Source organism: Cebidichthys violaceus, unplaced genomic scaffold, assembly GCF_023349555.1.
Source record: "Cebidichthys violaceus isolate CVI_PGR_0920_01 unplaced genomic scaffold, fCebVio1.0.p SCAF_120, whole genome shotgun sequence".
In the NCBI taxonomy this organism is placed as follows: domain Eukaryota; kingdom Metazoa; phylum Chordata; class Actinopteri; order Perciformes; family Stichaeidae; genus Cebidichthys; species Cebidichthys violaceus.
This window is the reverse complement of record NW_027176286.1, coordinates 55493-70809: the sequence shown is the minus strand read 5'-3', so window position 1 is coordinate 70809 and position 15317 is coordinate 55493. Positions and strand designations below refer to the sequence as shown.

Below are 15317 nucleotides of genomic sequence, written 5' to 3'. Positions count from 1 at the left end.
TCTTTGCTGAAATGAATGTACTGAATGAACTTTGTTTAATCACACTCATGCAAGTTTCAAGTCAATTTATTTAAGTACTAAATGGAAATGGAAACCAATGGAGCCAAGTACTGTACTGAAGTACAAATTTGAGGTACTTGTACGTCATTTGGGTATTCCCATTTCACCAATCATACTGATATTGAACACGTATAACGTCATGCGGATATACATTACAAGACACACACGACTGTTTCTGGTTTTAATAACAGATCTCCATATACAAACTGGACACAGTGACATCATTCTGCCGTTATAACTTCCACCGGAATGAGTGTAAAGTGTGTGAAAGCATGTGTGTGTGTGAGATAGAGTGTGTGTGTGTGTGTGTGTGTGTGTGTGTGTGTGTGTGTGTGCATATTTCAAACATACACAAACAAACAGGGAGAAATAAGAAACAAGAAAAGCTTAAATAAAGTGTCTTGTTTCAGTCTGAAATGTCACATAAAAGTGAACAACATACATGGAATGATGTTTGTTCCCTTGGTAATGAGTTGTTTCGTGTGCAAAAGAGTTTTATTTTTTTGAAATGTTGTCGTCTCATTTGACTTCCTGTCTGGACACAGCGATGTGTGCAGGGGACTCCATGACTTTTGTTCAGTTCATTGTGAGCACACAGCCCCCTGAGACGTAATCCTAAATGCTTCCACAGCCAAATGAAAACCAACACCTTCCATTTATTTACTCTGTTCTTTACCTTCACCTCTGGCTTTGACAGAATGAAGCACACAATTCAAATTGGTTGTTTTTAAAAGCTCAGAAAGCAATAACAAATGGATGACAAAACTTGAAAGCACTTTTAACAGACTGCATCTTTTATTTGTTTGAAATAGTGAGTGTTTAAGTAGGTTTTGGAAATTAAATCTTGCCCCGCAGGATGGTATTTAATTAATCTGTTAACATTTGTCACGTTCAACTTTTTGGCCCAATAAGCGATCCAGCCTCTGACCACCTTCATTGATATTAATGATTTCAGCTGAGGCTAAGTGGAGCTGCACACCCGGTCGATGATTCACCCACATGTCAAATAGTGAAGGGACTATTGCGGGAGATGATGTGCTCCAAAAACAAGAAAAATACAAGCGCGACATACAAACATACAAGCGTTGTGTTTCACAGCTCACATCTGCTTCAATGTTAGCCCTTCACGTCAGCAGCAGGACCATAATTTCTCTCGAGTCCGAGTGCAGGACTCACAAACCTGGTATCTTTTCTTCAAATCCTGATTATGTTTACACACGTACATTCAAATTTGAAAATACACATATGTACTTGGATGTATTGTAGAGCTAAAGAAGAGGACTGTGATCAGAAAAACAATAAATGGAAAAATGTGATGGCGGCTGATGCTCAGAGTGGGTCGTCCTTTAACCACAAGGTTGGCGGTTCAATCCCCGGCTCCCATTCTCCGCATGTCAAAGCGTCCTTTAGCGAGACACTGAACCCCAAGTTGCTCCTCAGCCCACTACTGCTAGATGCTTAGGATGATGTATCATGTATGTCATATTCATGTATGTATATGACGATTGTAATAAAGTTTAAGTTTCGTGAGAAGAGGCGGACAAAGAGAAGATAACTCCCTTAGAGTTTGGAAGGTTTGGCATGCTGTATGAATACTAATATACTGAGTTTAATGCAGTCAGGAACACATTTGCATTCACACACACAGCTAATGTGAACAAATGCATTCCTGACCACCCGCGGATGAGGCCTGAGACATTAAATCAAGGTGCGTTCACACATGTAATTATCCGCTTGTGATCCGAATGCATCTTAAAAAGTTACTAAACCCCAGAGTTCTGGCTGAAGTGCGTCTTCCCTGGATATTTAAAAAAATGCCTTTAGAATGTGAAAAAAGTCATGAAGTTTTTACTCATTTAGGGGTTGACTAGTTAGCTAGCTAGCTTGCTAATTCAACCATGCTTTTCATGCTAGTTACAGTTATTTAGTTTATGAGACTTTCACGCTTTGTTCAGCAAGATAACCTTCACAAATGAACACCATTTTTATGACGTCTAGTAGTCTCATTTAGCCACTTGTTAGCATTTTGTAAAAGCTTAAAAATTCACAAGAGGGGTGTTTACTGGCGTATTTTATTATTTTGTTGAACAAAAAGTTTAAATCTCTAAAGCTTGTGTTAACCAAATAACTTATTTCAGGTATCTAACCAAAAACCCATTAAAAACAACAACACTGATTTCAAGACGAGGGAACCAGATGTGCAAAAATTATGCAGCATTCTACACGTCACTTGCCATCCCAATAGCTGAAATCAATTGCAATAGCTGTGTTTCAACCACCAGAGGGCAGTCACTATGCATAATTAGAACACAATATGTAGAATTCAAATACTATAGATAGATTTGGTCCTGGATCCACCAACAGCACTTCTAATGACCCACATGCATTGGTTTTCAGCCAAACAAAGTGGTTTGGGGGTTTAGTTACTCTTACAACTGTGAACCAGACCTAAACATCAGAAGCAGCACAACTTCTCTCAGGGTTGACTTCAATACTTTAGAAGAAAGGTTGATATTTTGGGGTGTATTATTCCATAAACAGATCTAGTTTTTCCCCGTCGCGATGAAGCATTCATTTAGCCTTTAAGTCGAGATCGAGACCCATGAGCTCATTCGAGACACACTTAGTGGCAGACTCTCTGCTGTTGCTATGACAATGACGACCAGTGTATATGGGCTGTGAGGAAACCTGGTGGTTTTGTCTGCTGCTACAAGGGTATAACCTTGGCTTCTGCAATGCTGGAAGTTGCTCTGCTATTTATAGGATGAATTGTCAGAGAGGTAACTCCATAACTCATAAAAATGCTGATAAAAGCACTGCCGGCTTGCTGCACTGTAAGCCTCCAATTCTATAATACATGTAAGATCGTAGTTTGTTGCCAAAAACACAAAGCAGGCAGATCCTCAGAAACACCTCGACGTCCCCTTTTCTCTCTGGTTGACGACTTAGAGGTGGACAGAAATAGTTTGGCATGCAGGTGTGTTGATTATCAGTGAGGTTTTTGAATTCAAACCTGTTCCAAAATTTTAAAACAAACCAATTATTTGTTATTCAACGTGCTTTTTCAATTCCGCTTATCGATCCCTGACTCCATCACGATGCAGCGGACGGGGAGGGTCAGAAAAAGACAGTATGGATACAACGAAATTAAAATGATTTCATGCAGGAGGAAGTCTGTAGCGTGCTTCCTGAATATGTATTCACAGTTTCGTGTTTGAGTTGAGGTTTTTTTCCCCCAGTGATTCAAAAGGTCTGATGTCGTGCTCATTGGTGGCTGTTTTTTTTGAGAAAAACAACACATTTCTATGGAAATGGACACAAGACGACAAGTGAACTTCCATGCCAGTGGCTCTGCTAGGGCACAGTGTGGTGCTTTGAGCTAAATGCTAATGTTTACCATGTTCATCATCCTAGTTCAGCATGTTAGCATGCTAACATTTGCTAGCTGAGACTGATGGGGATGTCATTAGTTTTGCAGGCATTCGTTCATAAACCAAACTAAGTCACCAAAGTCAGAAGGGTTCATCCTCTGGGAATCACAAATGTCTGTACAAAATGGCCGACAGACAGTCATTGTTATCTCTTGCCACTAACGTGGCTGAAAAAACTATCGACTTGGGAAAGACACAAAAAACGTGAACCGCTCCTAACAACTACCACTGCAGCTTCTACGTGGAGGGAGCAGAATAACAGCCGCTATCAAAGAGGAATCAGCCGACACAAGAACACAACCTCAGGCAACAGGGAATGAAAAAGCCAAATGGAGAGTCTGTCTAATAGTAACGTCATGTTTATAATGCTTCAAAATCAGTTTACCTTTTGCACGTCCAACCTCAGCAAAAACAAATGTAAAACTGCAAACAATAAAGTTAGAATATTTCGTTTTTCTTTATTTCACCTTTTAATCACAAATCGGCAGGTTTATGCCAGGCAGCCCAAAATATGCCAAAAAAAACAAACATAGGTGGTGTTTGCTGCCAACACAATTTGGTTACTTAAATAACAAATGACAAATATTTGAATGAGCGCCGGTATCCGATAAGCAGAATCAAAATTGAGAAAAAGAGGAAAACAAATCTGAATCTTTACAAAGGTCATGTATCCTCTGGACCAGAGACACCCAATGAATGGTGGGGAGCCGTTCCTGCAGAGCTCAGATCAGACAATATGTGTCTCTCGTCGGGCGGCTCATGATGAACTGTATGTGCAAATTCTTGCAAGAGGCCATTGAGGTGCAACAGGGATGAAGATACGGTATATGTGATGCTACACCATGAGCGTGTGTTTTTTTTACGTGAGTGTGTGTGTGTGTGTGTGTGTGTGTGTGTGTGTGTGTGTATGTATGCGAGGAGCCGTTTTAACATTCGGAATGTGCAAGAGTGTGTTTGTTCTATGTCGTTTGTCCACACACACACACACACACACACACACACACACACACACACACACACACACACACACACACAATGTTGAGAGGAATCGGTATTATTCAGACTCGTGAACTGGGATCAGTCGGCTGAAATGTACAGCTCGCAGCCTCTCTGTGCTCCACTCGGGTCAGCCGCCTCCAAAAATGTCACGCTGGACCCGAAAAATGCTTACGCAGGCTTGCTTTTTAGCGACAACTGGAGGAAACTCTTATCACACGAAATAAAAACACATTGACATCTTCAAGTTCCCTAAAATAGCAGACATTCATTTTTTTTTTAGCTGTGGTTGCTATATACAATAGAAGGATCTTCATATATTAATATTCTTCATCTTTCCCGTTTGTTGTTCTTCGCTTCCTTGCTGTGAAGTCATTGTTCCCATACACGTTTGTCCTTTTTCTGTATGTATTTATAGAGTATTTCCGGTATTTACATTATAAATAACTACACAGTCTTGTGATAAAATAAATAACTTAAATACAATGGCCGTGGCTTTTGCTGTGTCTTTCGCATGAAGGGGAGATTGGGAGGTATCGGACGACGGTGCTCGCTCCTTGTTGCTTCAGGGCTGCAGACAGGTTAGGATATCTGTTTGTTGGGTGCCTTTTTTCTGGGGGAGGGGGCAAACTTAAACTTCCACTGTGGCACGAGGTGGAAAACTCTCCCTGAAGTACAGTGTGGCTCTGTTCTACTGCTGTTCACCATATCTGCAACATCAGGAATCAGACATTTCAAATGATGGAAAGTGCTCCATCACCCCCCCTCTTTCAAAACTGCACTCAAACCCACCTTTTTTTTTAAAATCTGCTTTTAATCTGTGACTCATTGTTTTAATTATCAATTAAGCGGGACTGGTTTTATACTCTTAGAATGTTATTTTTTTTCTTGCTTTTATTGTTTCTGTTGCTATTTTCACCATGTAAAGTGCCTTTAAAAGCACTATAGAAATAAAATATATTATAATTATTATCAAAGATTCATCGTGGTCAGAATACTGACTGGTGAAACTAACCCTAACTATGAGTACAACCTACACTTTTCCCTTGAGTTTCATACTGGACAGTGGAGCTGAAGGATGAGGGCTCCACCTGTTTAATCAGGACACCATTTCAATATTTTTAGTCGGGCGTTTTGGCTTAGAAAAATCATCTTTGTATTTGATGAACAAATGATTGTGCGGAATAGTAGTAGAATCTGTGGATCTTAATGTTGCTAACAAGAAGAATGACAAATTCAAATTTGTAACAAAATAGTTCCTATGTGGGGCAGATACATTTTAAATACATGATATGGCCAAAGGTATGTGGATACCTGAACATCACATCTATAAGATAGTTGGACATCTCATTCCAAAACTACGAGCATTAATCTGCTGCTATAATCAGCCTTCACTTTTTTAGTTTCTAGAACCACGCTACAGGGATTTAGCCACAAGAGCGTTACTGAGGTGAACAAGTGATCAGGTCTGGCTCACAGTCCGTGCTCTGGTTCATCCCAAAGGTGGTTTAAATGGGGTTGAAGTTGTAGTTAAGATCACAGGAACAAAGGGGCGTTCACCCAAACAATAAAAACCAAAGTGGTGTCCACATACTTTCGGCCATGTCGCGCTAGCTACCAGAACCTAGTCCAAGCAGACCTAAAGGGCTAACTAGCTGATATGCTAGCTAGCATCTTTGCTTAGTTGTTCCCAAGACTGCCAGCTAACTTCTAAAGTCTACCTGAAGACTTCATAAATCTGCTGATGTGATGTTAGTTTTGGTGATTCAGGAAGTGTTTCCCACCGAGCGGGCCGTCGTGAGATTGAAATCAGCAGGGATCATGGTATGGGTCGTGGCAGGTACAGAGGGTCATACCGACGGTGTAATACTGCAGTGGTAGGAAGGGTACGGTCCCTGGTTGTTGGCCCCTAATTTGACATACTTGAGGATCGGTGGAGAGGATGGGGGTGGGGGACGAGTGCAAAGCTTCTCCTCCAGCTATACTACCGTGCCGCTCGGAGAGTTCCCGTTCTGTGCTGTCAGGTTCTGATCAGAGAGACAAAACATGAAGGAAAGTTAGACACTGATGACAATCAGTGAAGAAAGATAAAAAAAAAGCCACTGCTGTTCAGGAGAAGAGAGGTGAAACCATCCCAAAAGTAATTTCCTGTGCTCTGAAATATCCTCCACATAAAACCTCTACTCAAAACAAATCTGACCTGCAATGAAAAAATATCACTGAAATTCTGAACTTTTAATATATGAAATAGAGAATTAGTAGAAATGCTGATATGAACCTCATTTTTGGTTATGGATTTTGCTGCGTTTCTATGCATGCTGTTATGGTAACGCTACCTATACTTGGAGCATTCAAAAAGAACAAAGAAAGACTCACATTTCAGCATTGATTTATCACATTTTATATACCAAATAAAAACATTTGCAAAGAAGTCCTAATTTGATCAGTTTCCATAAAAGGTTTGCTGAGAAATCGTGATTCATTTCTACTCAAAAATGTTCCTGGCTATTGTGTGGGCTTCCAACGGCCCCACAATGCACTGCGTCTGGGAGCCTTGAGGCCGTCAGTCATAATATGTTTTCAGGCAAGAAAGTAACCATTTATATTCCAAATATGTGGTCAATTTATCAGAATAACTAAAATAATCCCTTTTAGTAAATTTACTGCGATCATTTTCAGAAATGTGGCGGAGCTGCTGTTGGGGTGCCTTGAAACCGTGCCGTCGCATGAGCCTACTTCAGTGTCTGTTGTTAAAAGACCTAATCGTTCATTTTGTAGATAGTATGAAACACATACTGACTATGTAGTATGCAGTACGTTCATATGCGATTTCGAACACGATTTGTGCTTTTGGCCTCAGAGCAGCATGCAGCAAAAGGTGTTTTGAGAAAGTGTGTGTCACCGCAACCACAAGAGGTCCTTGAGCATAGAGTCATAACAGAGTAACTCTGCAGTTTGGGTCGGCAGCATGTGAGATTAGCTGCGAACAGACACAGAGGTGCACAGTCACAAACTCATCTACACATACGACCGATCTCATTATCTCTACATCATCACGTTTTAACTCCTCAAATGACAAATGGGCATTTTTTTCCCCTACTAACTGACATTTCATTGACTGAACAATAAATCAACAAATATTGAAAAAAAGTTGATCGGAGACTTACCGCCTTCCCCGGCCGCGCCCAGGTGCATATGAGACCTTCTTGGCAGGCTGTGATGATGCAGTCGTCCATGAACACCAGGACGGTCAGCCTCTCATGTGCAATCTTCTTGCACACCAGCGGCTCCAACAGCGGCACCTCGTACATGCGTGGGCACAGCGTGGTGCCCAGGACCTTGGCGGCGTCCAGCCGGTTGCTCCTCGGCGCCACATTGATCTTGTCGTTGCTCTTGCTGATGTTGCCCAGGCTGTGGTACCTCTTGTGCTCCTTCTCCACCCCACTGCTGCAGCCGGACTTGTCCGACTTGCGCTCCTGGAGCGACAGCGTGGCGAAGCGGCCGATGCTGAAGGCCGTGCTGTTCCCTCCGACAGCGCTCCCTCCACCTCCTCCGCCTCCCCCGCTGCCCTCCGTGGTGCTTTGGCCCTTGGAGGCGTTCGCCACGGCAGGGTGGGGCAAAGAGTTGGAGCGGGAGAGGGAGCGAGGAAGCGGTAGGGGGAGCGTTGGTGGGTTAGCAGCGCTGGTGTTAGTGTTAGGCGGGTGGTGGTGCCCCTCAACCGTTCCACTTCCTCCGACAACTGAGGTGCTGTTGACCCCTCCGCTGCCAGAGTTGGACAGCGATGGTCCAAAAGTGTTAGTGAAGGCGCGGGACAGCGGCAGGCGTGGGTATAACACATCATCTGTCAAGTCCCACAGACAGAACTGCGTGTCCTGCCCCACCGAGCCAAACCGGTATGTGACCGACGCCGAACCGCCACCTTTAGAGCTGTGCCGAGAAAGATGCGACAACGTGCTGCTTGTTCGGACCCGGCCAAAGTGCATGGAGTTATTTGGTGCCCCCTGGTGGAGGTCCTCCTCGCTGCCGCTTAGCTCCATAGGCTCCTCGTCTTCCAGGGAAGTCGTGAAGGGGTCGAACGCCACCACATTGACCCAGGACTTGTGGCCGTGACCTCTTGCGACCACGCGGCTCTCTGCAAACGACCAGACAGTTACCAGGTCGTCCTCTCCGCCCGTGGCGAGATACTTCCCGTCGGGGCTCCACGACACGCACAGCAGCCCGCCGAAATAGCTCTTCATCACCCCTTGCAGCTCCATCGAGTCAAAGTGGAAGACACGCAAGCAGCCGTCCTGGCCCACGCACGCCACGTGCACGCCGTCTGGGGAGAATGCAAACTCGTTGAGGCCCCCGTCGCCCACGGCCCACCGCAGCAACGGGTTGCGCGGCGTCTTGGTCTTGCAGGCGTAGACAGCGAAGCCCTCTCCCTGCCGCAGCAGAGAGTACTGCGGGGCCGCAGTGCCGCACGGGTGGTCCACGTTGTAGAGGTAGAGGTGGCCACTGGCGTGGGAGGCCAGGAACAGGTTCTCCGACTTGGGAAGCCATTTGAGACACGTCACCTTGGATTTGTCTATCAACCTCTGGAAAACATGAAGGAGGTGGAGGGAAGAGAGATTGCAAGGAAAATTGGGAGAGACGGAACAATGGAAGAGGAGAAGGGATGAGGAATGGAGAAATGGGAAGAGATGCGTAAAAATAATGATATTAGAAATACTTTGATTTGATTGGGCTTTTATGTTGACACTATGTAAAAAGTATTAGAGAAGCATAAGCAGCGATCAAGAAACAAGCTGCAGCAGAGACAGACTGGAACCAGCAGAGACAGAAAACCAGAGGGGGGGAAGACGAGGAAAGAAAAACAGCAAATCCCACGGAGGTGAACAGATTCGGTCTGAACACAAAGTCTGCCTGCATGCAGGTGTGCACACACACATCCCTAATCTCCTAAATTTAATTGGGAATCCCATTAAAGAGAATCCCATTAAAAACAGTAAGAGGCAGTTCAGGAGACGCAGTAAAAGAATGTGAAAGGGACAACTCTGAAGTCATCGCAGCATCCAAACTACGACAAAGAAAATCAATACAAAAAAGACAAATTACTTCCATTGTATCATAGCGAGCTTTAATAATAATTGCGATGACAAACACAGCTGCAAACTCCCTTGCCACTTGAACAACAGAGAGGGAAAATACAGTACCTCCTCATTGAAGAGTTTACTGGTTTCCTTCTTGATGGGGTCGAGGTACTGGACCTGTCCGGCCGAGAAACCCACAATGAGGGCTACGCTCTCCGCCGTGGCGGAGTACTGGTTGAAGTCGTGACATGTCGGCTGAGTCCCCTTGTAGATCCTCTTGTCTATTGGCTTACTGAGGTCTACAGCCTGCAGATGAGACGGAAAGGAGAATAAAGAGAGCCATGATGCAGAGTGAAGGTTCACAAGAGTTTCAGGGACATTAAGGGGTCTTTAAAAAAGGGGTTCAATTGTTCCACAGTTACAAACATCTGCTGACAATGTATCTTACATTCATGGGCCCATTTGTCATTTGCTAATTTCTATTTTCTACAGACGATCGCCAAGTGTAAATGAGGAAAAAGTCCCATTGAGATATTTCCATGGCAGCTACAGCAGAAATACATTTTTCAATGCTGAACATCAGGTTTTGGCATCAGAACGACATTCAACAACCAAACAGGGGAAATAAAATTCTCAAGCAAGATTCAGAGACGCTGACATTTCTTTCCACCACTAAAGACCAGAAAGCAACATGGCTGCAGGAGTATTTCCAGACTGGAAAACACCCATGCTATTGGTGTGACCAGCCACAGCACACTGAAAGGTCACACCTGATCTCTGAGGGTTTGCCAAAGTCATTCTGAATTACACTGTAGTCCTTGCTGTCAAGATCTAAATATACCCCCTATCTGTAAAGTTAGGCATCGGTCTGCTCTTGGTATCGGCACATACCTTGAGTTTGGGTATTGGAGTCAGACACAGGACAGGTAAAACATATCGGTGCATTCCTGCTGTAAAACGGATACCACGGTTTTGGGTAGCTGAATGCCTCAATGAGTGGAAGTGAGAGGGATCATTCTTTTTATGTGTAAGTCAACATTGCGCCTAACTTAAACTTTGTAAAATAAAATGAGGTAAGTTAATAAATAGATATGAATTTACTGAATTGTTTCCTATTAATTAAATAATAAATGGTGCACCAGCAACCTGGTAAAACATCTTGAAAATATACAGGAATTACGATTAATGGAGCAACAAAATGATCAATACTTAAACAGGAATTATAATTCCATTATATAATATATATAGTATATAAAATAGAATAGAATTGAATCAAATAAATCGTCCCCATTGTCACCAATACCTGACCCAGGTACAGTTGAAACCAGAAGTTTACATACACTGTGCAAAAAGACACATAACACTTTTTTTCTCACTGTCTGAAGTTAAATCAGACTAAACCTCTCCTGTTTCAGGTCCGTTAGTATTACCAAAATTATTTAACTTTTGCTAAATGTCACAATAATGAGAAAGAGAATTTCTTAGAGAATTTTATATTACTTTCTTTGAGGTCAAAAGTTTACATACACCAAAAGTACTATGTCGTTAAACAACGTGGGCAAGCCCAGATGATGATGTCATGGCTTTTGAAGCTCCTGATAGGTTAACTGACAACATGTGAGTTAATTGAAGGCACACCTGGGGATGTATTTTAAGGCCACACCTCAAACACTCTGCTTCCTTGTTTAAAATCATGGGAAAGTCAAAAGAAATCAGCCAAGAAATCAGGGAGAGAATCGTGGAGCTCCACAAGTCTGGTTCATCCTTGGGTGCAATTTCCAGATGCTTGAAGGTGCCACGTTCATCTGTGCAAACAATTATACGCAAGTATAAACATCATGGGAATGTCCAGCCATCACACCGCTCAGGAAGGAGACGGGCTCTGTGTCCCAGAGATGAACGTGTTTTGGTCCGACATGTGCAAATCAACCCCAGAACAAAAGCTAAAGACCTTGTGAAGATGATGGCTGAAGCTGGTAAGAAAGTGTCATTATCCACAGTAAAACGAGTCCTGCACCGACACGGGCTGAAAGGCTACTCAGCAAGAAGGAAGCCATTACTCCTAAAGAAACATAAAAAGCCAGATTACAGTTTGCAAAAAGACACCAAGACAAAGACCTTAACTTCTGGAGACATGTCCTGTGGTCTGATGAAACTAAAGTGGAGCTGTTTGGCCATAATGACCACCGTTACATTTGGAGGAAAAAGGGGGAAGCTTGTAGACCTGAAAACACCATCCCAACTGTGAAGCATGGAGGTGGCAGCATCATGTTGTGGGGCTGTTTTGCTGCAGCAGAAACTGGAGCTCTTCATAAAATAGACGGCATCATGAAGAAAGAACATTACCTGGAAATATTAAGGCAACATCTCAGGACATCAGCCAGGAAGCTAAACCTTGGGCGCAAATGGGTCTTCCAAATGGACAATGACCCTAAGCATACTGCCAAAATAGTTAAAAAGTGGCTTGAGGACAACAAAGTCAATGTCTTGGAGTGGCCATCACAAAGCCCTGACCTGAATCCCATCGAAAATTTGTGGGCAGATCTGAAAAGGCGTGTGCGAGTGAGGCGGCCAACAAACCTGACTCAGTTACACCAGTTCTGTCAGGAGGAATGGGCCAGAATTCCAGCAGTACTGTAAGAAGCTTGTGGAAGGATACCCAAAACGTTTGACCCAAGTCATGCAGTTCAAAGGCAATGCTACTAAATACTAAGGAAATGTATGTAAACTTTTGACCTCAAAGAAAGTAATATAAAATTCTCTAAGAAATTCTCTTTCTCATTATTGTGACATTTAGCAAAAGTTAAATAATTTTGGTAATCCTAACGGACCTGAAACAGGAGAGGTTTAGTCTGATTTAACTTCAGACAGTGAGAAAAAAAGTGTTATGTGTCTTTTTGCACAGAGTATGTAAACTTCTGGTTTCAACTGTATTGGTGACAATGGGGACGGGGTCGGGCTTTTTACATCTGTCCTCCAGTTCCTCCTTAAAAATTCCTCGTTAAGAAGCAAAAGACTCCTTGGTGAATGCGAGAAATGCTAAAAACAAGCTGCGTGGGTAGAAACTGGAGGACAAATGCAGATAGGACTCCCTTTGTCAGACAAGTATGTATGAAAGAAAAAAATATTTTAGTCACCAAATGCATCACCAAAAGAAATTGGCAATAATACTGACTTTCACACTAGATCCGGACTATTGATGTACACTACCATTCAGATGTTATGAATCAGCTGTTAGATGATTTCTTCTTTCCTTCAATTAAAACTGTTTCAGCAGTGAAAAAAAAATGTTTTATTCACATTTGAAATAGTTTTTAAGAGCAAAAAGATTCAAACTTCCATTTAGCTGACGTCCCCTCAGTGTTACATGACAGGAGAATACTGTTGAATTGGATGTAGAATTAGTCTTCAGTGACCCGCCATCATTACTGAACTGGGCTCTAAATATTGAGTGGGTCTGCAGTCTACTCAGTGGTTAGATTGAAGAGGTTTAAACTGGGATTAGTTCAGCTGATGATCAACAGTGCTAACTGTAGACTAACCTTCTGTTTCTGCTGTGAAGTTTGAAGAAGAGCTTTGATAAAGCAACACGTTGCCTGTTGATATTCCAGCTTGTTCTTAACACTTGACACTGAAACAGGAAGCTGTTCCTGTTTTAAATCTGCTCACATTTTGATGTTAAGCTTCCAGTTTATTTCTCCACTGACTGATTTATTCTGTTCATATTCAGCTGCTGCTCAGAGGATCTTTGTCTCCTTCTGTTGTCAGTCTGACTGAACCGTTGTTCAGAGTTTTATTCTCCAAAACAAAACCACATCTATCAGTTAAGAGGACTTTCTACAAGATAAAAGCATGAAAGACCATTCAGACATCTAGAGTCGTCCTCTCAGACATCTGACTGGACACAATCGAGCTTTGGAAGCAGGAGATTAATAACTTCTGATCGGTAGTGTACTTTATGAGTGGACAGGCAGACAGTGTATATATCAAAAGTGTCTCTGTAAACCATTTGCTGGTAACTGATTAGTCTTGTAATGTCTCTCTTCAGCATCAGTGCATTTACTCCAAAGAGATTTTAGGGGGCCTGTGGAAGAAGAAGTATTCAGATATTTTGCTGAAGTACAAGTACTAATACACCACACTGTGAAAATACTCCACTACAAGAAAGAAGCTGTTCATACAAACATTCAGAATGCAGTAGAGAGAATAAACAGCCTTTATGAATGGAGTTGAGTTGTATTGTATTGTATAGTGTATTTCGTGCTGCATCTGTCTGCATGATGCACCATTCACTGTCCATTCACAAAAAAATTATCACGTCGCATTACATGACAAGTAAAGATTTAATATGTGCACGGTTGCCTACACTGTGCAGCACGAGCAGCTAAACAAGAGCCTCGGTTTTAGAAGAGATGATGAAAAAAAGAGCCAAGAGCAGGGCAGGCTAGCATGCTAAGCTAACCTTGACCATCCGATCTGTCACCCTGTCTGTAACGGAGGAGGAGAACGGGCTCACCTTCTTGATGTTGGTGTACGTGTAGAAATACAGCTCCCTGCCGATGTTGAAGCACACCCGCTCCGACTCCTCGCCCGGGTCTTCGGGCTGCAGCTTGACCATCGAGACCCGGACCGGTGGTAGGAAGCCCGCTGGAGAGGAGTTGGCCGCGGCGTTGGAAGAAGAGGAGGCAGTGGCAGCAGCGGCGGCGGCTGCGGCTGCGGCCGCGGCAGCACCAGGCCCCTGCAGCAGCCCGACCCCTCCGCCCGATATCGCACCGGGTCCAGCCCCGGGGCCCAGCGTGGCTCCGGAGGAAGGACCCCGCGCCAACCCGCCCCGCTGCTGAGAGTCCGAGAGGGTGAGCAGCTTGTAGAAACCCTCTCTGGTCCGAAACTGTGATTTAATCTCATTGATATCCTTCAAAGCGCCGCCATCTCCGGCCATTTTTACTACAAACAAGCCGCACAGGAAACTGAGATAGTGACCTGGAAATAATCGCTACAATAAATTTTACAAAAGTAGCCTACTAGAAAAAAAACGGGAGAGGCGAAGCCGAGCAACTGAGATCAGGTAGGCCCGACCAGCGCACCCGGACTGCGCCTGTGCATTTTACACCAGTACCGGCGACCATATCGCTGCTCCCTGGTAAACAAGCCCCGAGAGGAAGCCCTTCTGAGCCGGTGTAAGCATCATCCTCGACCGGGTCTCTGCCTCCGTTCATCCAGTGTGCGTAAAGTACGTGCGATGATGCGTCGACTACTGCTACTGGCCTGGCACTGCGCAGCCTCCCACTAATGGGGGGGGGGGGGGGGGCGGCAGAGAGCATCCGGCCTTGGACAGGGTTAATTTACCCCTCATTTAACCTATATTAACACCCAACAGCACCGTCTTTAAGATATGTTGTCTAAGAAAAAAACAGCAACATGATGTTGGTAACTAACCTTTAGTTACAGAGAAAACCACTCCAGATGTGATGATGTTTAATGTTTTTGATAACCTCAAGAATTATTATGCATCCAAAGCCTCTAGGGTCAGCTGGAAAATGCGTTGTTGCAAAGTTGAAATAGTTGTAGTTACCTGGATTTAACTCCAGTTCTAAGAGGCTCTACAGGGCCCTCTAATGGGCTTCGCTATAAAGTGATGCAGGGGTGAGAAATGTTGTTAGCTGACCCTGGATGTTAGCATCGCACTGGTTGCCAAGCTGCGAGTGGCACCTATGGTTCGGCCGCTGTTGATGGCTAATGCCTGGGCAGTCCGGAGGAG

The 15317-nt window shown here is 43.7% G+C and overlaps 1 protein-coding gene across 2 annotated transcripts; it reads right to left on the bottom strand.

Moving 5' to 3' along the window:
- Nucleotides 1-3929: 3929 nt before the first annotated feature.
- Nucleotides 3930-14795, bottom strand: zmp:0000000529 (WD repeat-containing protein 20). 2 transcript variants are annotated; one of them, XR_011102289.1, is made up of 5 exons: nt 14076-14795; nt 9683-9865; nt 7655-9064; nt 7284-7467; nt 6467-6514 (listed from the first exon to the last, which is right to left on the bottom strand). XR_011102289.1 is itself a non-coding variant. In XM_068706857.1 (4 exons), the coding sequence occupies exons 1-4, from the start codon at nt 14496-14498 to the stop codon at nt 6467-6469; spliced, it is 2064 nt and encodes a 687-aa protein (XP_068562958.1). In that variant the 5' UTR covers nt 14499-14795; the 3' UTR covers nt 3930-6466. The 2 variants fall into 2 exon arrangements, 1 of the variants encoding a protein (XP_068562958.1); XM_068706857.1 differs by lacking the exon at nt 7284-7467 and having other exon boundaries at nt 3930-6514.
- Nucleotides 14796-15317: the final 522 nt, after the last annotated feature.

Excerpts from the sequence above, each read along its gene's own strand:
- zmp:0000000529 (XM_068706857.1), bottom strand. The coding sequence starts at position 14,498 with ATGGCCGGAGATGGCGGCGCTTTGAAGGATATCAATGAGATTAAATCA. Across the intron at positions 9,866-14,075 it reads CGTACACCAACATCAAGAAG|GCTGTAGACCTCAGTAAGCC; the intron begins GTGAGCCCGTTC and ends TCTCATCTGCAG. Across the intron at positions 9,065-9,682 it reads GTAAACTCTTCAATGAGGAG|AGGTTGATAGACAAATCCAA; the intron begins GTACTGTATTTT and ends CATGTTTTCCAG.